Raw genomic sequence first — 23,427 nt, forward strand, 5'->3', positions numbered from 1 at the left:
ATAAGACAACAATGATGATAAATAAGCAAATAAATATAAAACATGAAGACACACATTCACACATACACCCACACATGCATAACAGATATGCCCCCAAAACGCAGTTTCACAGATATGAAAGCACAGTCAAATACATATAAACGTACATGAGCTCCAACACACACACACACACACACCACAAATTTCCCTGCACCTCCTCTACCCCCTCCTCCACACACTCATTTCTAGTCTATGTATTGCAGCTTCCACGGCACACACACACACACGCACACGCACACACACACACAGATGAACGCTTACTTGTACAAGCACACACACACGCCCATATCTCCCACCCCCAACCTCACACACATATATACAAAGATATATATATATATAATATATACGTTCCAATATCCTGTTGCTCCCACAGTGCAGGCATGCATACACTCACATTCCTCATCCTCTACCTCACCTCCTCCCTGCACCCCCACCTCCCCCTCACACACACACAACACACACACACACACATGCACAGAACTCTCCTGACACTTGTGTACACCTACACTCTCGCGCATGCACAAACGCACTGAAAAACACAGACCCACACATACACACAAACACACACGCACAGAGGCTGCCACTGATTGGCAGCAAGAGTGAGGGACGTGGTGGTGGCTTCCACTCTGGGAGGGACGCTCACTCAGTCTGGCTCTGCAACTAAGCCATTATTGTCGTCGGTAGGGGGCTTAGTACGTGGTGTCCTAAGTACGTTAAAACAGAACAGGCACCACTGAAGTGACTCAGCAGCAGTGCAGGGTCTCCTCTGGTGTGTGGCCTCCTGGTGACCTAACATCGATGGTTCCCTTTGGACTGCCGATGCTGGAACTGCGACGAACGAACCCAGATGTGGCCGTGTATGGGGGAATCTAAATGAGCGGCGTGGGGAGTAATGCCACTGAAACGGTGCAGATGATGGGGCAGCAAAAAAAGAAAAAAAAAGGTGTACTGGAATTACAACAAAAAAACAACAAAATCATCTGTCTGTGTGTGTGCGCATACGTGCATGCTCATGTGTGTGTGTGTGTGTGTGTGTGCATGGATGGAATTCAGGTATCACGTTATCTGAGCATACAAACAAATTTGTTAAACAATAAATGTGTGTGGTATCTGCAATCAATGTTCCATAAATTACTCACACATACATACAAACACTCCCCCTCTCTCTCTCTCTTCAAGTTGGAAAGAAAGTGAACAGCAGAAATAACGAAGATGCAAGAAAAAAGCTCAGTGCACAGCCATCTTCCCTGAGACTGACAAACACTCTCATTTTTAGGTGTCTTTACTGTCACCTCCAAGTATCAGTCCATGTGTCACCGATTATATACATCTTCATCATACTGCATGCACATTGGTATTATATATATAATTTTTTTTTTTAAAGCAAAAACAAACAAAAAAAACAAGTAATGCCATGGAAAGCAATACATTTGTTTCTACACGAAACAAAAGAAATTACAAAAATAATACAATGAATCAATTGTTCCAATGACAAAAAGTGAACAAGTGAATAAGGGGATGGGAAATAATAAAGATATGAATACTGGGGAGCAGATAAGGAAGAGTGATGGACAGGTTTCACTTCTTATAGATAATTAACAGTAAAGTAGGATAGTTTTGTTTTTCTCCATTCCTATTGGGTCAAACTTAAATCCAGCACAAAGCTAAGAAAGACAGGTGATGTTCAAAGTCATTAGTCCCAAAATTTATCAGCTACCTGTAATTTCTATTTCAACATGCATGTCAAAGGACATTGTGAAATGAGTTCATAAGAAAAGTGGGAGTATTTCATGTACCAAATCGTTGTCATAAAAGCGACCTGCTGAAAGTGAGGTGATTGATCAATACGTCCCTGTGGTGTTCTAACATGAGGAAAGGTGATAATAGCAATAAATGTGTGTGCCAGGTGATTAAACATTTGGCTCTTTTCTTTTCTTTCACAAAGCAGCTGACGAAAAGGAATGGGGACTGCAAATAGTGAGAGCACGAGATTGGTATGACAAAGTCATTCATACATTTTGTAGGTGTGTACAGCTTGCAATTTTAAGCAGATATCCTACATTTTCCTCAGCATTTAAAAGCACATGTCCAAAATTATTTCTTTTGCCAACTATAAGCATACATCAAACAATTTTCTTTGCAATCATAAAGTACATATCCTACAATTTTTTCATATTACTATGAGCACACTGTTCTACAATTACCCCACATACAGAGCGTTGTTTCATACTTGTGTGCTTAACATTCATGCGAAAGTGACGTATTGACATTCATCTTTTCTGCTCGAGTACTTATAAATTTTTCAATCAATCAATCGAGTCAACCAATCATTAAAAAACCAAAAAACCTGTCATCAGAAACACATTTCCACTCCATGAAAACTGAATCAATGCAATAATTCTGTGCCGGTTCCTGGAGATTATCTACCAGGCCACCATCGCCTTGCGTGTGCTAGCAGTTTGAAATTAAGTTCAAATCTGGCAAGAATCTATCGGTGACAGGTTCCCCCTGTATATACATTACCTTGCAAACAACAACACCACCACCAACAAAAATCCCTGAAAAGAAAAAAGAGAGGGAAACAAGGTGCCAACACTGTCTGAAGCAGAACGACTGAAAGTTGTGTAAAAAAAAAATAAAAAAAAAAAATAAATAAACAGCAGCAAAAACTTTGTACATGGGGGTTCATAAGTGGGGGTGGGGAAGGAGGGAAACAAGAGGAGGAGAATGGGGAGGCCACAAAATAAAGAGTGATGTTAAACAAAATATAAACTATTGTTATTGTTCAAATCGGCAAAAAACACACACACACAAAAAAAGAAAAGGCAAGATGTGTTTAATCTGTTACCATCACCAGCTGAGATTAATTCTAAATACACAAAAACTAACTGGTTAGCTACCATTACCATCAGCAGACAATTTCTTTTAAAATGAAAGACCCTCACCTCAAAATTATATATACACAAAACTATGTTTATAAATTAGACCACTACAAAACACACCATACTGGCACTAAATGAGGAAAATAATCTTGCAAAACAAGAAACAAAATTTTCTTTGAGCAATAGCTTGTCAAATTGTGGAGAGTGAGTGAAAGAAGGTAAAAACGACAAAGAGGGCATTTTTAATCAAATATGAAAATTACTCTTCAACGGTTTTGTTTAGACATGGTATGAATATACAAAAAACTAGACAAGACTTTCTTACGGGCAACCTAACTTCCTTGACAGGTAGACTGAATGAAAAAAAAATATCTTGGGAAAAAAGTTCAAACGGAACATTTTATTTTCTCCATCACCAGTACGTTTCATAATCTATCACCTGTGGGAATATTTATCATCTGTTGCATCTGCAAAGTTCAAGTCAAAATGACTGAAACTGTGGATAATCAAGAAAGGTTCACACAAAAGGGTCAAGCTATGACCCATATGTATTAAGAATCCTTTGACATTTGCCATAGTTTTGGTTAGTCAACATAGTGTACTGGTCAGAACAAACTCACTGTATATATATATATTTTTTTTTTTTTTTTTTTTTTTTTGATTAAAAAAAAAATCATAAGTTATTTGACATCACCAGCATGATAATTTGACTTATTGGAACATATTTTCCTACTCTGATTTTCTAACAATTTCCCTGCCAAGCTATAATCTATTTGACCTGATGTTGGGGGGAGTTATTTTTATTCTTGTTGCTCATAGTTCAGCCGACTGCACAGGGCCGTATCAAGACTGTCAAACCATGCAAATGCTCAACCGTGTCAACACAAAACTGTCATATCTACAACAACAAAAAAACAAAACAAAAAAACAAACCCACATAACACAGTTCAAGACACAGTATCCCAACCATTTAGCTCCTTATGGCAAATAAGATTAGGCCATGCCGAGGACGCCAGCCATTCCACTTAATTTATCATCCCCAGATTACAAAAGATCATAAAAAGGAAAAAACTATACTTCAAAGCCAAACAAAAACAACAACAACAAAAAAAAACATAAAAAGGCCATATAGGCAAATAACACTGCAGAATAGGCAGCAGAAAAAGGAGACAATGAAGAAAGAAAAAAGGCAGAAACAAAGAGAGTGATAGAAAAAAGGAAATTTCTAGCACAGAATTTCCAGAAGGCAGGGTACTATTTATTTTGAAAGACCCCCGGCATTCCCACAGGGGCTTGGGGGGAGTTATAATGTTAATGCATTACTGGTTGTTCATAACACTGTAAAGCTAAATCTGATATCATTATACTTTTTTTCTTCTCATTCTAATATCTTGCTGAGTAACCTGCTAACTGAAAGAGATAACCAAAATGTTCTTCCTGTATGATTCTTCTCTGCAGGCACCACAGAGTGCTTTTTGAGTGGTCAGTTTTAGTCATTCCCGGCTAGTGTGGAAATAAAATCTACACCTACATACTACACAGTGATCACTATCCACACTGATGCTTCCACACAAACGGACCTCTCATCTCGTGATTTGAAATGTATGTCTCCACAAAATGTGTGTCTGAGACATTTGATATTTGACATTGATTACAGTTCAGCTGACTGCACAGGGCCATATCAAGTGTCTGAGACAGAGAGTCAAAGATGAAAATCAGAATCTGAATCATAAAGTGAGTATTTCAAACAGCCTGATCACACATAAATAATTATGCACATTTCAATAATGCAATGATAATTTGTATAATAATGTTCAATTACATGCATGAGAGGGAGATATCGAGACAAAGCTATTTACAAAAAAAAACTTTTCTTTTCTTTTTTTAAAGAAAGAAAACAAATCAGATGTTCATGTTATCAAGAAATATATTAAAGATTCTGATATGAAAATCCCCAAGAAAAAGAATGGAATATGGACGGGCAGGTTACATGAAAAGAAAAAATATTTCAAATTCAATGCAATTAATAGAAAAATCTGGATTTTCTTTTCACTGTACATCAAGGGCATAGTCTCTATATTAAAGAAAAAATGCAATACAAACAAAAAACAAACTATATTTGTACACTGTGGACAGACCGTGCACCGATTTATACAAGTATGTGGAGTCTTGGACTAACTATACAAGTCTATCAATACCTGGCAATACATACACTCACAAAAGACAGATTTTCTTTTCTTTTCAAATCTCAATGCAAAAAAAAACAAAAACAACAACTGGAAGCAGTTGTGAATTAACAAGTGACTTATACAGTGGCGTGTAAATAAATTAGCATAAATAGTCCAGAGTACAGCAATGTAAAAATGATTCCATGAAAAATGGCCATACAATCCGGTGTTCTCATGTCAAGGCACACATCTGAAGAAAAACAAACATACAAAAAAAAAAAAAAAAAAAAAGAAAAAAAAAGGTAATGGTGATGGATGGAATGCTACTATCTCTGGCTGTCGTGAATCAACAAAAGTTCTGTGTTCTGAAGACAGCAAATCTACAATACATATTCCATTTTCTGCTTGTTTTGAAAGTGCCACTAAGTGAACATATTGGACCAGTTTAAAAAGGAAAAAAAGAAGAAGAAGAAAAAAAAAAACCCAAAACAACCTCACACACATTGATACATACAGAAAAAAAAAAAAAAGACCAGCAGTCTCTAGAGAATGAAAACAAAAACAATAACAAAAACGTTGATTTCATCGTGAATGAAAACAAAAACAATAACGAAAAAAGTTGATTTCACCAATCAGTTTCTGACAATACCAACTCCCTCAAACTTACTTCTGTCACCCCAGACCAGAAAAAAAAAAAAAAATCATCTTCGTACAAAGTGAGATTAAAGGTTAAAGGTCCGATAGCCTTTTACGGCCATCCAGGCAGTGAAGTCACATCAAGTGTCTCCTCGCGCTGGGACTATACGACGTAGGGGCGCGTCCCCTGGGTGGCGGATGGGGGAGCCCTCCCTTTGGGAGCTGCACCAAATGATATGGAATAAGGTGTCGTGGACCCACATAGTCTAGGAGAAGGACAACTCTGATTTCAAACCCGGGCAGATGGAGTCCATTAGCCTCAGCAGGCAGTCCTTCCAAGAGAAGGAAAACTCCCAAGAGAAAACCCGGCCAACTGTAATCCGTTACCTAAACAGGAGACCACTGAAGACGGCACCACAGTGGCCTCTCTAAGGGGCGTGATCTAGTCAAAACCGGCTGTGCAGGCACTCTACGACACATGGCTACACAGACAACGCTAGACCGATCCGGCACCTAAACAAAGGAGTATTGCAGACAACAGAGAATGGGTGTGCTGTGGATCAGGAACGGTGGCTGATGGGAGGAGGGAAAGACTTTTCAGTTTCAGTAGCTCAAGGAGGCGTCACTGCGTTCGGACAAATCCATATACACTACACCACATCTGCCAAGCAGATGCCTGACCAGCAGCGTAACCCAACGCGCTTAGTCAGGCCTTGAGAAAAAAAAGATAAATACATAAAAAACAAGAGAGGCAAGGCCTTCAAGACTCACTTGTGATAAACTAAGTCCCCTAGCATTAATTACAGAGTAATTTCCCTTTTTTACTATTTGCACCAAAACGTTTGCAAAATAAATAAAAATTCCATGCTTAGCAAAAGAAGTTCCTGTTTGAACAAAAAATGATAATAATGACTCCTCTTGTTGTGTCAGAATAAGAGGTCAAAGTGCCATGTTTAGAGAATACAAAAAATATAAATATAAGAGTAAATGCAGTTTGCATATAATTAGACTTCTTTTTTTATTTTTTTGTGCCCATCCCAGAGGTGCAATATTGTTTTAAACAAGATGACTGGAAAGAACTGAATTTTTCCTATTTTTATGCCAAATTTGGTGTCAACTGACAAAGTATTTGCAGAGAAAATGTCAATGTTAAAGTTTACCACGGACACACAGACACACGGACACACACACACACACAGACAACCGAACACCGGGTTAAAACATAGACTCACTTTGTTTACACAAGTGAGTAAAAAAGAACTACTACTACTAATAATAATATGCATAAGGCGCAAAAACTTGATGAAGTCAACTATAAGCGTACAAAAAATATATATATCAGGTTACAAAGCTGGTCAACCTTCCTGCACCCTTTCCACTGATGGACCCGATGTCAACCCTGTGGCTACTTCCAACACCCCCTCCCCTCACATTCATTTGGAGGAGGACTCATCAGAGAAAACAAGGCCAAATAAAGCAGACAATGAGACATGAAGACGTAGACAAAAGGACAGAAAGAAACGACAGAATAAAAACCACAGGGACAAAGACAGCAAAAGGAAGAGGGAGGATATTTCTAGCGCTATTTTAACACAGGCATTATCAAATATTAGCAATATTCTCAATCATTCATGGCTAGAGTTAAAACGGGGGGGAAAAAAATGTTAAGTCTAAAAAACACAAAAAATTTATGTATTGTCTGCTGTTGAGATGTTGAGTGCAAATGATTCAAAACAAGCATGATAAATACAGAGTCATAAATAGAGTTTCATGTAAAGAATGATGCACAAATTATAATGGTCACCACATAATAGACAGTGAAAGAGAGAGAGGCATAATAGAAAGAGAGACAGAGACAGTAAGAGAAAGAGGGGGAGTCAAATAAGTACTTCGATCAACCATATTTTACATGGAAATTGTAAGTATTCTTACTGGTGCATCATGCTTTGTAAAGAAACCCCCCACAGTAACAAGTATTCATGGTTTAATTTTGAGTATGGCTTCAATCACAGACAGAAAGAGAGAGAGAGAGAAAGCAACATGCAGCTAATATCTAACAGCTCTTAACTGACATGCACACAGAGAGACACATGCACACATACTCACACATGTACATATATGCATCACACAGAGACACACATGCACACATGTACAAATACGTATCACACAGAGGCACACATACTCACACATGTACATATACGTATCACACAGAGACACACATGCACACATACTCACACATGTACATATACTTATCACATATGTATCGCACAGAGATACACATGCACACACACACACACACACACGCACACACACATGTACACATATATATCACCACACACATGCACACATACTAACACAAACACTCCACTGACACTGACACACACACACAAGCCCTCTTGGGTGTTTCTGCTTTAATAACTGCATATCAACAAACCAGCATTTGCAGCCGGATGATTTTGTTAACAAGAAGAAACAGCAAGACAAAAAAAAACCACACCTAAAGGTCACAAGAGAGAGAGATCTGGGCCCAAAGATATCTTACCCCATCAAGAGCACAATCAAACATATACCGGTACTTACACTAATTTTTAAATTTTTTTTATCATCAGTAAATATGGCAATGGTCAGTGCACTTAAAGCAAATTTTGGTGCATTCACATGTGCAGTTCTTCGCGGGTCTAAACATACAAAAAGATTTTGTTTCGTTCCAAAATGGAATATGTTGATCCCCTTTCTCAACAATTTTTGATGAATTTAAGCAAAACAACAGTTTACTCAATACGAAGCCTATATTACTGACACAGACTGAATTTTACCTTCAAGAAAGTTCATATACATTTGATGGAAAATCAATTTTACTGATGATCTGGTGAAGATGATTCATAATGTTGGGTGCTAAAATCAAAAAAAGAGAGGTAAATCGTAAAGACATTCAGAGTATGCATGACCATCTGAGCATTTTCAAATATTAAGTTTGTGTAAGTTCTTATAAAAAAAATATATATATAAAAAAATCTTAAGCTGATGAATGAAAATATAAGCATACATCTTCTTCTTCTAAATACTATTCCCTTTGTCATACAAATGTTGTCAGTGCTTTGTTGTAATGGCAAAGTAGATCATGATGGTGAGAACGTTCTGTCGACATGAACAGCTCTGGTGCTTATGAATATACACGAGATATAAAAGGGGCAAATCACAGCGCTGAATGTTCTTCATAAATACTTTTTAACATGTTTTTTATCATCTCATACAGACTGAAAACTTGTCTGTATGTTGTCATGCCTAAAGAACTGGACAAGACGCTAGGTCAGAACAAAAATTCCTTCCACTGGGAAACACACACACACACACACACACAAAAGGACAGTCAATGAGAGAGTAAAAAGTTCAAGCTACATGCTTACTGAAAGTACATCATGCTAAGCAAACCACATTACAATCAAATTAGAATTTGTTTCTTTGTATTATTGGGACAGAGCACCAAACAAAAAACCCAAAAAAACCAGCATATGATTAAAGAAGAAAAAAAAAGTTATTTCTGTCACTAAAAATTCTTCTGCATTTTCTTGCTATCTATAAAGCACATTCTGTCTTCCTCAGAAAAAAAAAGAAACAAAAAACAAAAACAAAACAAACAAAAGTCCTATTGATTATTTCAAACTGCACCATCAACTTTGCTTCATTTTTCTCTTTTTATCATCAATGTTTAAAAGATTCTTTATTCTTCATGTTTGGAGAAAAAAACTGTTTTATGAAGTTTGTAGAACTCAAAAACAAACAAACAAAACAAGAAACAAACAGACAAAAAAACCAACAACTGTATGTTATTATTTATGTGCGGGTGTGGGGGGAACCTCCAGAATTTGCAACAAATGATCACCAAATACCAGGAGAACAATGATCAAGAGACCTTCCAAAAATATGAGTGATGCGTCTCAATAGAAGGTGTTCAACTTCTTTTCGTATGCAATGCACTGCTAATGGACATTTGAAAAAAATCTAACATTTTATTTCACTAACCATTATCAAATTTTTATGTAAATTACACATATATATATATATATTTCTTTATTTAAAATTTTTTTTTCCCTCCTAGTTTGAGAGTCATAGTCCTTCACAAAAGACTAAGCTGTAAATGGTTTCCCATTGACTGGAGAAACCATTGATAATACAGCTCTCACTTTGCTGTTTGTGGACTAGTTGGCTTTGGGAACCATCCCAACGCCGACTGTCCTAAAACCCTCTTGGCCGAGAGAGTGGGGATATACTTGGGCAAGACACTCTCCAAATCAAATTCTAGCCCAAATAATCAGAACAGCAGTTGCCTCCTCTGCTGTTCTGATGGTCATAGTCGGACACGACTGACTATCATATGTGTGTGTGTGTGTGTGTGTGTGTGTGTGTGTGTGTGATTGCTGGCAAACTGTTGTATACATCATGTGAGCAACAGCACTTGTCAGCACCTTCCTGCATCTTGGTTCAAAGCTCTGTAGAACAATATACTGACCCATTCAGAACACAAATTCTGAATGACGATTTGAAAAGAATAATTCATAAATAAGAACAAAAATTTAAAAAAAAAAAGAAAAAAACAACCACCAACTATTGTGAATGAGAAAATCTAATCTGACTATTCCCATTGAATGAGCTCAATCTGAACTTTAAAAAAAATCATACTTCAGTGTTGATAACAAGACCCATCAATAATTAACAATGTATCGATCACTGTGAAATCAGCACCTGAAACCAACACCAGTTTCAGACAAAGCAACCATTTAGCCTTTCAGGTTCATTCAAAATGCACAGTGAGTTGTCAGTTGAAAAAAAAAAAAAAAAAAAAAAAAAAAAGGTAAAAGGGAACCATTGTTGAAAAAAATTCCATGCTGTTTGATGACAGTGACCAGAAAGCAATTTTCAACATTGCTGGAACAGCTGTGCTAGTCTAAAAAAAAAAGCAAAAAAAAGCAAAGGCAACAATGGGAATGCTTCACCATCATAGAAGCCATTAACATGATTCAGCATACAGGCTCAGATGCTTGCTACAATAATAAATAAAAGAAGATCAGGGTATCATTCAATGAATGGAGTGATTCGACAGCTTCTCTGACTGACTACACAGTAGCATGCTGTGGAAAAAAAAAGGTAAATGTTTGACATCTCTGCTGGGTGCGATGCATGTCCTGCTTCTTCTTCTTCTTCTACATTTGATGGCCAAACCTCTTAAGGTCATTCGTTTCTATTTAAAAAACAATAATTAAAGAAGACAGAACAAGAAGAAAGGGATGTTAAATGCAGGACTTTTTACCCCAACTCAAAAGCCGTTCTCTGTATGTGAGGCTAGTCCACATACTTAACAGTACTCAGTACGTAAAATAAAATAAATTAGCTCCAAACCTTACATTCTCAAAGTCAAACCATGTTAAGTTTCTGGGGAGGTTTCTCCATAACTCACATAAACAAGAAAGTCTGTGAGGAAAATACAAGGAAGAAGGCTTGAGAACCGAAGACCTGCAGGAAGGTAACAGTTCCAGATGTACACAGCAGAGTTACACACAGAATATATGTGACCCACAGGGTTTTCGCACATGCATGAAAGGAAAATGGAGGTTTGCATTCTTCTTCACCAGTCTAAATCTGAAGGCAAGAAAAAAAAAAAGAAAAAAAAAGGGGGGAAGGCTGGAGATATGACAAAGTGGAAGGACTGTAGACCTGTTATCTACACTTTCACCCAAAAATATCCTTGTCCTGAAATACAATGATACATACATCAATCAAAAGCAACATTGTAGCTAATAAACACCAGAGGGAAAAAAAAAACATGTCACCCTAATTTACTTTCAAAATTCTAATCATCTTTCACCGTGCTTTGCAGTTTTTTCCCCCACACTTTTCACCGAGAAATTAACAAAATGAGAACAGCGAGTCATTTAGAACAGCGTAGCTGCAAGGAGAAGGAGAGAGGCAAAACGGCAAGATCATCCAAACAGCCAGGTGCACTATCTGCTTCACTATACACTTTGTACACAGTACGTGCAGACACGACTCTGCAGGTGCCCTCCTACAAGCATGCATCACAGTGAGGTAGATGACCAAGACAGGTTCAAACATGTAAGACTTTGGAGTCACACTGCAACTGTGGACTGTGGCTGGTGAGAGACAAGGGAGCACAGCTAGAAAGTGGAGACAAACTGCAACTGTGGAGTGTAGCCAGTGGGAAACAGAGAGAACAGATTGACAGTGAAAAGAGAAAGGGACAGACAGAAGAAGAGAGGAGACTGCAACTGTGGAGTGTAGCCAGTAGGAGACACAGAGAACAGATTCACAGTGAAAAGAGAAAGAGAAAGGGACAGACAGAAGAAGAGAGGAGACTGCAACTGTGGAGTGTGGCCAGAGGGAGACAGGAGACAACAGGGGGACAGTGAAAAGAGAAAGGGACAGACAGAAAAAGAAGAGTGGAGACAAAGTGCTGTTACGGTGTGGGGCCAGAGGGAGACTAAAAAGAACACAGGGATAGTGAAAAGTGGAGAGGGATGGACCAAAAAAGGAGAGTGGAGACAAACTGCAACTGTGGGGTGTGGCCAGTGGGAGACAGCACAGGGAGACAGTGAAAAAAGAAAGACAAGGGACAGAGAGAAAAAAGAAGGGTGGAGACAAACTGCAACTGTGGAGTGTGGCCAATGGGAGACAGTGACAGTGAAAAGAGAAAGAGAGAGGGACAGACAGATAAAAGAAGGGTGGAGACAAACTGCAACTGTGGAGTGTGGCCAATGGGAGACAGTGACAGTGAAAAGAGAAAGAGAGAGGGACAGACAGATAAAAGAAGGGTGGAGACAAACTGCAACTGTGGAGTGTGGCCAATGGGAGACAGTGACAGTGAAAAGAGAGAGAGGGACGGACACATCAAAGAAGAGTCGAGACAAACTGCAACTGTGGGGTGTGGCCAATGGGATACAGTGACAGTGAAAAGAGAAAGAGAGAGGGACAAACAGATAAAAGAAGAATGGAGACAAACTGCAACAGTGGATTGTGGCCAATGGGAGACAAGAAAGAACAGCGTGACAGTAAAAAAACGAAAGAGAGAGGGGCAGACACACAGAAAAGGAAGGGTGGAGACAAAGTGCAGTTGTGGAGTGGGGCCGGTGGAAGACAAAAGAGAACAGAGGAAAAGTGAAAAGAGAAAGAGAGAGAGGGGCAGACAGAAAAAGATGAGACATAGAATACTAGCAAGCAGTAAGAAGATAGGGAATCACTTAAATAAATTAATCAAACTGATCTAAATACATTTCCATGAGTACTAAGCATATTGCCTTGTTGTTACGGTTTCACCAACCTGCCAAATGCATATTACACTTCTATCCAAACCAACCCTGCACAAGCTATTATACTGGCAGATTATATGTCTTTAAAAAAATGGTTTTGGCAAACAAAATAATTTCAAAAATCCTGGACAGTTGTACTGGTCAAAATGATGTTTGAGAAGACAATATATATATATATATTTTTTTTTTAAATATTTTTTTTACTGAAAGCAAAAGCAATTTAGGAGAAAAAAAAAGCCCACTTAATGTCAAACATCCAAACAAACAAAACATTTCCAAGTGAAATATCAGTAAAATACAAACAACAGTTTGATGTTTGGGGGAAAAAAAAGGGGGGGGGGGGGGGGGGTTTGGGGGACATTTGCTTTTGCATCCAAACAACTTTTACAATCTGAACAGTATTAAACTTAATACAAAAATATTCTGATTTACTACTGTTTCAAATCTGAATATGCACAACCGTAACCCGCTGAATATTGCATATGGAATTTAAAAAATTTCATTCCTTAAGTCAGAGAAAGATGAGAGTCAACATTGTCAGAAGGAAATTTGCGTTTGCAGTGTCAAGAGTCACTGCAGAAATTAAAACAGTAATATCAGAAAGAAAGTTTTGATAAATGTGGAAATATATCTAAAGGATATCTGTCTCAGTTACAGATAAAAAGCATATATACACTGCCATTACTTATTTCATAAAAAAAATTAGAAAGAATACATCAAGTACACCAATCATGAGCATCAAGTACACCAATCATGAGCAGAGCACATTCTTTGCTCATTTTTCTTTACAGTCCACATCAAACTACTCAACTCCAAATGAAAGAGTGTCCCATACCAACATGAAAATGTCCATCATTACCTGTCTTCAGTCATATTTTACACAATCAACCCAACAGGTGTTCAATGATCATTCTGTTCTTCCCCAACACTGCAAGTTCTGAGACTTTGTGACATTCATGACAAAAGGAAATTTTCTATCTAAAATTACGTTTAAATAACATACTTACCGTGACCCAACTAGTGCAGACTCCGGCAGGGGTCTGACATTCCTGTCCTGTGCAAACTACTATCCGCCTATGCGGAGAAAACGAAACAACGGCCGATAACCTCCCGGAAGTAGGTAACCTCCCCTTTGTCCCGCTGGCTAGTGCCCTCTTTTGACGGCAGCCATCATGACTCCTGTTCCTGTGCTCTTCATACGGCTAAGTTTTTTTTCGTATTTTCTGCCTGATATTTGGCCCTTACCATAAAGAATCCTTTCTCTTTTTTTTTTCTTTTTTAAAAATTATTTTGAAAGAATGAAATCAAGAAACACTGATTTATTACAGTGCAATGCTTCACATGCATTAGGTGTATACTGAACAAGGTCTGTTCATCCTTCATCTCTTCTGAAGGACTGTCACCAGCACAGTTCGAAATGTCAGGTCACTGACATTAAAGACTGAAAGGACTGTCACTGACACTAAAGACCTGAGTGGCTGTCACTTACATTTATGTCTTAAAATGACTGTCACAAGTCACTTAAAGGCCACCCCCCCCCCCCCCCCCCCCAAAAAAAAAAACCCACTATCAGTGGCACTAAAGACTGTTACTGACACCTATGTTCTCAAGAACTGTCACAAGTACCAACACCCACAGTAAGGACTGTCACCAATACCCAACTGTCACTGATACCAACACCCACAGTTACAACTGTCACCAATACCCAACTGTCACTGATACCAACACCCACAGTTACAACCGTCACCAATGCCTAACTGTCACTGATACCAACACCCACAGTTACAACCGTCACCAATACCTAACTGTCACTGATACCAACACCCACAGTATGGACTGTTACCAATACCCAACTGTCACTAATACCAACACCCAAGTTAAGGACTGTCACCAATGCCTAACTGTCACTGATACCAACACCCACAGTTACAACCGTCACCAATGCCTAACTGTCACTGATACCAACACCCACAGTATGGATTGTTACCAATACCCAACTGTCACTGATACCAACACCCACAGTTACAACTGTCACCAATGCCTAACTGTCACTGATACCAACACCCACAGTATGGACTGTTACCAACGCCCAACTGTCACTGATACCAACACCCACAGTTACAACTGTCACCAATACCCAACTGTCACTGATACCAACACCCACAGTAAGGACTGTCACCAATACCCAACTGTCACTGATACCAACACCCAAGTTAAGGACTGTCACCAACACCCAACTGTCACTGATACCAACACCCAAGTTAAGGATGTCACAAACACCCAACTGTCACTAATACCAACACCCAAGGTAAAGACTGTCACCGACACCCAACTGTCACTAATACCAACACCCAAGGTAAAGACTGTTACCAATACCCAACTGTCACTGATACCAACACCCAAGGTAAAGACTGTTACCAATACCCGACTGTCACTGATACCAACACCCAAGTTAAGGACTGTCACCAACACCCAACTGTCACTGATACCAACACCCAAGTTAAGGACTGTCACCAACACCCAACTGTCACTGATACCAACACCCAAGGTAAAGACTGTCACCAATACCCAACTGTCACTGATACCAACACCCAAGTTAAGGACTGTCACCAACACCCAACTGTCACTAATACCAACACCCAAGGTTAAGACTGTTACCAACACCCAACTGTCACTGATACCAACACCCAAGGTAAAGACTGTTACCTACACCCAACTGTCACTAATACCAACACCCAAGGTAAAGACTGTCACCAACACCCAACTGTCACTAATACCAACACCCACAGTATGGACTGTCACCAACACCCAACTGTCACTAATACCAACACCCAAGTTAAGGACTGTCACTAATACCCAAGATCCAATAATTGTCACCAATAATGAACATGCCAGGTATGGACAATTGTCACCAATACCAACACCAAAGGTTAGGACTGTCACCAGTACCCAAGATCAAAATAACTGTCACTGATACCAATACCCAAGGTTCACCGTCACACAAGGTCTCCAGGACTATGACACAAAAAGGTCAGGTAAACGGGAAACCAGGTAGAGGAGGACAACAATATATGATAGCACTGAACTGAAAAGAAAAAAACACCTGTTTATTATTCTAGGTTATTGTTGTTGTTGTTTTTTTACAGAGTCTATTGCAAAATTTCTCATCATCAGTCAAACCCGAACTCAAAGAAGCGGTAGACATGTTGGTTTTAAAGTGCTACATTCAAGTCTTTTGATTTTCTTTCTCTTGTCAATCATTACATTTCCAAACCTATTACTTCTTTTGTTAGCTTCCACTCATCTGGTTCAATGAACATCCCGTAGTTCCCAAACTCAGCTGCTGTTCAGTGCTGACTTGCATTTCCAGAAGCATCCAAAGTCAACAAAGTGACTGTCATCCAAATCTGACATACCTTTCCAAGACTCTTGTAATTAATTACACTGTCATATCTCAAATATCTTTGCTAATTTTCACACTCCCAGTTCAATCAACATGCTTAAAAAAGCAAAAAGAAAAAAAAAAGCTCTGCTGTCCCCGCTAACATATTTTTTTAAAGGTCATCATGCATTACCGGTCATTCAATTTTGACATACCTTTTAGAATCATATGTCATTAGTCATTCAACACTCAAATAACTTTCCATGACGACCTTGTGTCAAATCAGTCATCAAACACTGGCAAAAATTTCCAAAATTATCATGCCAACAATTGCGAAATCCTGACATGGGTTTCAAAGACCATCATATGTCAACACAATCATCCAGATCTGACACATCTTTCCAAAATCAAAGTCACTCAACACTGATATACCTTTCAAAATTCATATATCAACAGACAGCCAACACTGAAAACATTTAAATATCATGTCAACTTTCATCCAACATGGACATAACTTTCCAAAATCATACATCAACAGTCATTCAACACTGGCCGAACTTTCCATGACTATCTTCTGTCAACACAGTGACACAAATCCAACACATATTTCCAACACCATCTTAAGTTGGCACCACACACATTCCATGCCAGCTTGCCTTTGTCATATGTTATCACACAGTGTCAGCTTCACAACAGCCATTAACAAACATTTGTATGAGCATCACCGTCACAGGCATGTTGCCAACAACCCTTCATGTTTGCCATCACACAACAAAATACTTATCGTCAGTAAACCAACGCTGTCTATCTCAACAATAATCGATGTATTGTGCCTCTACATGTGGTACTATAACTACAGCGCCTGGGAATCACACAACAAAATACTTATTGTCAGTTAACCAACATTATCTATCTTAACAATCATCAATGTATTGTCTCTCTACATGTGGTTCTACAACTAATAACAGGTGGGAAGAAAGAAAGATGGAAAACAACAATCATCAATGAATTGTGTCTCTATGTGTGCTTCTGTAGGAAGAAAGAAAGATGTCATGAAAGTGTACATACACAAGTACTTATACTAATATACACCTGTGTCAAAAATTGCTACTGTACTGTACTGTGTTTGTATATGATTTTTAATCTATGTCTGTACCTTTTTATGTACTACACCCCATAATATTCTTTGTGACCCTGGTACACTTGGAAATAAAGACGTATTCTATTCTATTCTATTCAAGATGAAATGAAAATGCTGACATGGTCTTCAGATTTTCGTTTGTTAAAAGGATCCTCCTTTGACTTACATACAAAAACACACACAAAAAAAACGAATGGTGCAGAAATGAGTCATGGCCATTATGTGAAATTTAAAAAAAACAAAAAAAACCCCATCTGTTCCAGTACTGATCATGGTAGACTGAGTCATGCTAAGATATATGTGCAATTAATCATACTGTTAATGTGTAATAACTATTCATACTGTAAACCCATTCCATTGATCATGGTAACAATACTGCTATACTCATTCAACATCAAAATTATCATAAATGCAGACACTAGATCAATGTGTGTCAATGGTTACTCTTAAGTGTTCACTTAGCAACAGTTTTTCTTCACTCAAGTCATCGCCATCACCACCACACAAGCCATTTACTCATCATTATCATCATCAGCCAACACAGTTTTCTATACATGGTAAAATCAGAGTAAATTTGTTTTTTGTTGTTGTCATTTTTAAAGAAAATTCATCTGCATCATCTCCCTCACACAGTCCAACTCCTGCTTCATCATCCAACTCTGCTTCGCTATCCACTTCCCTGATTAAAGGAAGCGAACACAACTTTCATCTTTCACTGTGCCATGTGAGCGCATGCCCCATTCCGTTCAACAACATGACTTCGCAATTAACATCAGAAACTGGACTGTTCCTCATATTTTCAGAAATCATCAGAGACAGCATTTTTTGGTCTAGCCGTTACCATCTATTTACAAGCCAGACTACCAGTCAATGACAAACGCATTTCACACATGAAAAGGGGTAGCATGATTCTGGATTTTCAAAATTTCTGATCTGAAATTCCATGAAATAATCATCACCCAGCGTTACCACACCTGCTCCTGTTTCATTATAATTTCAGTCATGATTCTGTTCATCTTTCATCTTCTAAAAAGAATACACCAATCTTTAGGAAACTTATTTGTCTTGAAATATCATCTTACAATACAACTGTCACCACCACCAAAACCACTGCAAACCTCTCAAAAAAGAAAAAAAAAAAAAAAAAAAAAGGAAGGAAGGAAAAAAGATCATTAAATTTGATCAATCTGACCACTTTTCAATCACTTGATTTTCATCCTCAACAAACAGTTCATCACATCGCCGCTGCCCTTGCACAAGAAGTACAAACAATCAAACAGTGGTATATACAGTTCTTGGGTTCACACACAATTACAATTTGCATCACTTCCGCCTCTGTGACCTACAGAAGCCTGGGTCAACTAGCTGCTCGACACACCATCTCCAATGCGCATAGCAATATTGCAGATTCTCACAAGTTCAGGTTTGCTGCTGCTGCTCTTTCATCACATAAGCTTCATGGACACGTCAGTTAGTATCAAACTACTTGTAAACTTTCTTTTTTTTTCAAATTTCTGCATATTTACAAACCTCTAGTGTAGAATCCATAGCCAACAATTGAAATTTTATAAAGACTTTTAAGGACAAGTATCTTGCACACTGTTACCTTCACTTGAAAGAGAAAGACATAATTGAAACAAGAATATTTTTTTTTTGCTGTGCTTACAGGTTATTTTATGAATTTACATTCAAAATACATATACATATATATACACACACAGAAAGACAATCACTCCACACCAAACCATTCAGCAGCAATGGACAGTCAGGTAAGTTTGGGTTTTTTTTCCCTACAAAATAGGCATGTAAGTATTATAAAAAAAAAAAAAATAAAAAAAAAATAAAAAAAAAAACCGAAGAAAAAAACAAACACCCCCTCCCTACCATCCAATTTTTTCCTTCAGTCTTGCTTTGGTCTCACACGGAGGGAAGCCTATGTCGTAACAAATTAAATGTGATGCTGTGTTCTGACACATGGAGCAATTTAAACATTTTACAACTCACTGCAAAACCACACATCAAGCAACAACCACCACCACAACAACAAAAGCTATCCTCAAACCAGGAAATGGAAACTTTGCCCAAAGAATGTTCACTAGTTGCTCACTGCTACACTTACAGGAAGAACTGAGAGATTCACTAACATGAGTGCCGAGCACCAAAGTGAGGTCTGTAAACATTGTGCATGTGTTACAATCAACTGCTGACCTTTCTAATGGATGTTATTGACAACGAAAAAGGTTGGAAGCGACACCAGTTCACAGAAATACATGGGTGATACCTGGGCAAGTACAAATAAAGGGCAGTGTACTTCTTGACTGACAAATAGTAAAGAGTGGTAATTCTCTCCATTCACAAGGTGCACAATTTCAAATCAATACAGCTTACGCTACCAATTCAGCAAGCACACAGGCAAGTAAAAGCTCCATCTAAACCAGGCCAACAATTACTATCTGAAATGATGATCAGGGTGCTTACTTTTCAATTGATGATCAGGGTGCTTAATTTTCAAATAATGATCAGGGTGCTTAATTTTCAAATGGTGATCAGGGTGCTTAATTTTCAAATAATGATCAGGGTGCTTAATTTTCAAATGGTGATCAGGGTGCTTACTTTTCAATTGATGATCAGGGTGCTTAATTTTCAAATGATGATCAAGGTGCTTAATTTTCAATTGATGATCAGGGTGCTTACTTTTCAAAGGTTGGAATAAGCAAACGAGGAATGCAAGCCTGGTCGTCTGTTTTCTCTGTGTTGACAGAGACAAACGTCTTGCCTTCACTTTTCAACCTAGATTGGGGGGGACATGTGAAGCCTTACTGTCAAATCACGTCCCATCAAACAAAACACAGCCAGCTGCAGAAAACATAGAAGATTAAAGATAGAAAAAAATGTTCCCGTCACAACCACTGTTAATACGGTCCATGTTGTAAGTGGTCCACACCATGAAAATCCACACAAGACCCCACCCCCCAACAGAAAAGAAAAGAAGAAAAAACAAACAAACCCACCTGCGCATTTCATCACCCCTTCCTTAGTCCCCTTTATTGTATACCCTCCCTTTGAAATGATTTCTGTGATTTTAAACAAATTCTCTAAAATTCTCACAACACACAAGCTGATTCTTTGCTGCTGAAAAGAACAAGACAGCTCAGACATCATTAAAGCGTAAACCAGCAAGATGAATAAACAAGTGAATGAAAATAATTTTGTATACATTTGTATGATGGTTTCACATTTTTGAGAATTATTCTTTTTACAGAACACAACTTTTTCCTCATCTTATCGCCTGGTGTCAGGGAAAATTATCCGAGCATCACCATTATCAAATCAAAACCAGCGTTTTTAGTGCAGTCCTTACCTCAGACATGCATGAATAGTCCCTCACAAACACAAAACATAACAAAGTTCACTGGGAAGAAGATCACCACACAACTGGGCACTGGGTCTTAAAAACAGGCAACGAATCAAACATCGTGACCTATGATGGATGGAGACCACAAAAAAAAAAAAAAAACCCAAAGAAAGAAGTGAGAAAAATTATATTGTATATGATAAAATTATGTGAGAGTGCTTTGACCAAAAAAAAACAACAAAAAAAAACAAAAAAAAATCTTTGGTCACACAGAAAAGCGTGAAAACTACTACTACTCTGCACTACCGGTGTGCAGCCCCTCCCCTCCAAATCACTGCTGTTTGCAGTTGCTGTTCTTGCCGCCTTTCGCATCTGCACCGGAAGCACGTGCTTTGCGGTTCTTGCTGTCCAGCGTTGACCTCTTCTGACCCTGCACTGGCTGGAAGCCCGCTGCGCCTGTGCCATCGTCAAAGGAGTTATCGTTGTAGCTGCCGTCAGCTGAGGAGGGGGTGTCTGCAACACACAGCAAGTTGTCTGTTACTTTGTTGTGCGCGGTCCTGCACCCTGGCTTCCTGAGCAATGCAGTCTTTGCTACACCAGCCCTGTACTGTTGCTCAATACTGTATCTAACGATACTTGAGAAAACTAATTCTGATTGCGGTAAAACCTTCCTTTGTAAGGTTCAATAGCTGTACATTCAGACTTTCGAAGTCTATAAACTAAAGACTATAAACTAAACTATTCTCCAAGTTCAGATTTCAAACTTTAAAGAAAGAAGCAACACAATCAATCAGACTTAAAATGTTTCATCTCTTGTGATTAGTTTTCATCCCCCACTCTGCCAAAATCTTCTTTTTCTTCTTCATTCATTAGTTGTGACTCCCATGCTCATGTACACACATGAGTGGGCTTTTACGTCTATGACCACTTTACTTCAGCTATGTAGGCAGTCATGCTCCAATTTCAGGGGGATGGGTGTATGCTGGGTATATTCTTGTTTCCATAACCCACCGAACGCCGACATGGATTACAGGAACTTAAACGTGCGTATTCAATATTCTGTAAGCGTATACACAAGGAGGAGGTTCTGCCAAACTAACTTTCCCTCTCACCACACTTGAAGAAGACTCTACGAGGAGAAATGGTGTGTGAACCATCTACTCCACCCAGGCCATCTTTACCACCAGGATATTTCTACATCTCATGTTTCAATCAAGAGATCTGCATTCCCTTATATGAATTATTTAGACTTTTGTGAAGAAAAATAATCCACAAGTTCAGGCTCAAACCTTTTATTATTAAACAAACAAACAAAAATCCCTAAAAAAACTCCAACTGGTGAAATAATGTGTTCATGCACTTATGTTAAATATAACAAAGAAAACAGTTCCACAGTATCACAGGATCAAATCAAATGGCTTTGAAAGAAAAATCTAAATGTTATTGAAGAAACAAATAAAGATCCCTTTTCATAAAAGAAACCACCAGCATTAACACATTTTCACTTTCTGTGAAGGAAACAATTCACAGAGTTAGACTCATCAAGGAAACTTGTACCACAATCAAAATTTTAATATGAAAACAACCCCCACACAAGGAAATTTTAATCCTTATCAAAATATTCTTAATGAAAACAGCACTTTAACTCTCAGATGTTGAAATTATGCAAAGGAAACAAGTTTCACTGGCAACAGCAGCCTTATCTTCCACATATATACATGTCATAGTGATAACAAAATTGACATAATACACCACAAAATCCACGTCATTGTGATAACGAAAATGACGAAATACAACACAATATCCACATGTCGTGATACCAAAAGTGACATAATACGACACAATATCCACTTGTACACATGTGATACCGAAAGTGACAAAATATGACACAATTTCCACATGTACATACGCCATTGTGATACCAAAAGTGACATAATAGAACACAATGTCCACATTCCGTTGTGATACCAAAAAATGATATGCTACAACACAATATCCACATGTACACATGTCTATGTTATAAAAAAAAAAAAATGACATGATACAACACAATATCCACATGTACACATGTCAATGTAATACAAAAAAATGACATGATACAACACAATACCCACAAGTGCACATGTCGTTGTGATATAAAGTGACATAATAAAACATAATATGCACATGTACACATGTCGTTGTGATACAAAAAGTGACACAATACAACACAATATCCACATGTATATATGTCAATGTAATACCCAAAAAATGACATGATACAACACAATATCCACATGTACACATGTTGATATAATACAAAAAAATGACATGATACAACACAATATCCACAAGTACACATGTCAATATAATACAAAAAATGATATGATACAACACAATATCCACAAGTACACGTCATTGTGATGTAAAAGTGACATAATACAACACAATACCCACATATACACATGTCGCTGTGATACCAAAAGTGACTTAATACACAATATCCACATGTCATTGTGATAC

General features: G+C 38.1%; 1 protein-coding gene across 1 annotated transcript in view; it reads right to left on the reverse strand.

Moving 5' to 3' along the window:
* Nucleotides 1–21,175: 21,175 nt before the first annotated feature.
* The window catches only part of LOC143287197 (uncharacterized), a 44,308-nt gene continuing 42,056 nt past the window's right edge, over nt 21,176–23,427 (reverse strand). The window contains exon 13 of the mRNA XM_076595141.1: nt 21,176–21,438. Coding sequence (XP_076451256.1) covers nt 21,257–21,438 — 182 coding nt within the window. The 3' untranslated portion in view covers nt 21,176–21,256. The remainder of the gene's footprint in view (nt 21,439–23,427) is intronic.

The sequence above is a fragment of the Babylonia areolata genome, chromosome 11, assembly GCF_041734735.1.
Source record: "Babylonia areolata isolate BAREFJ2019XMU chromosome 11, ASM4173473v1, whole genome shotgun sequence".
In the NCBI taxonomy this organism is placed as follows: Eukaryota; Metazoa; Mollusca; class Gastropoda; order Neogastropoda; family Buccinidae; genus Babylonia; species Babylonia areolata.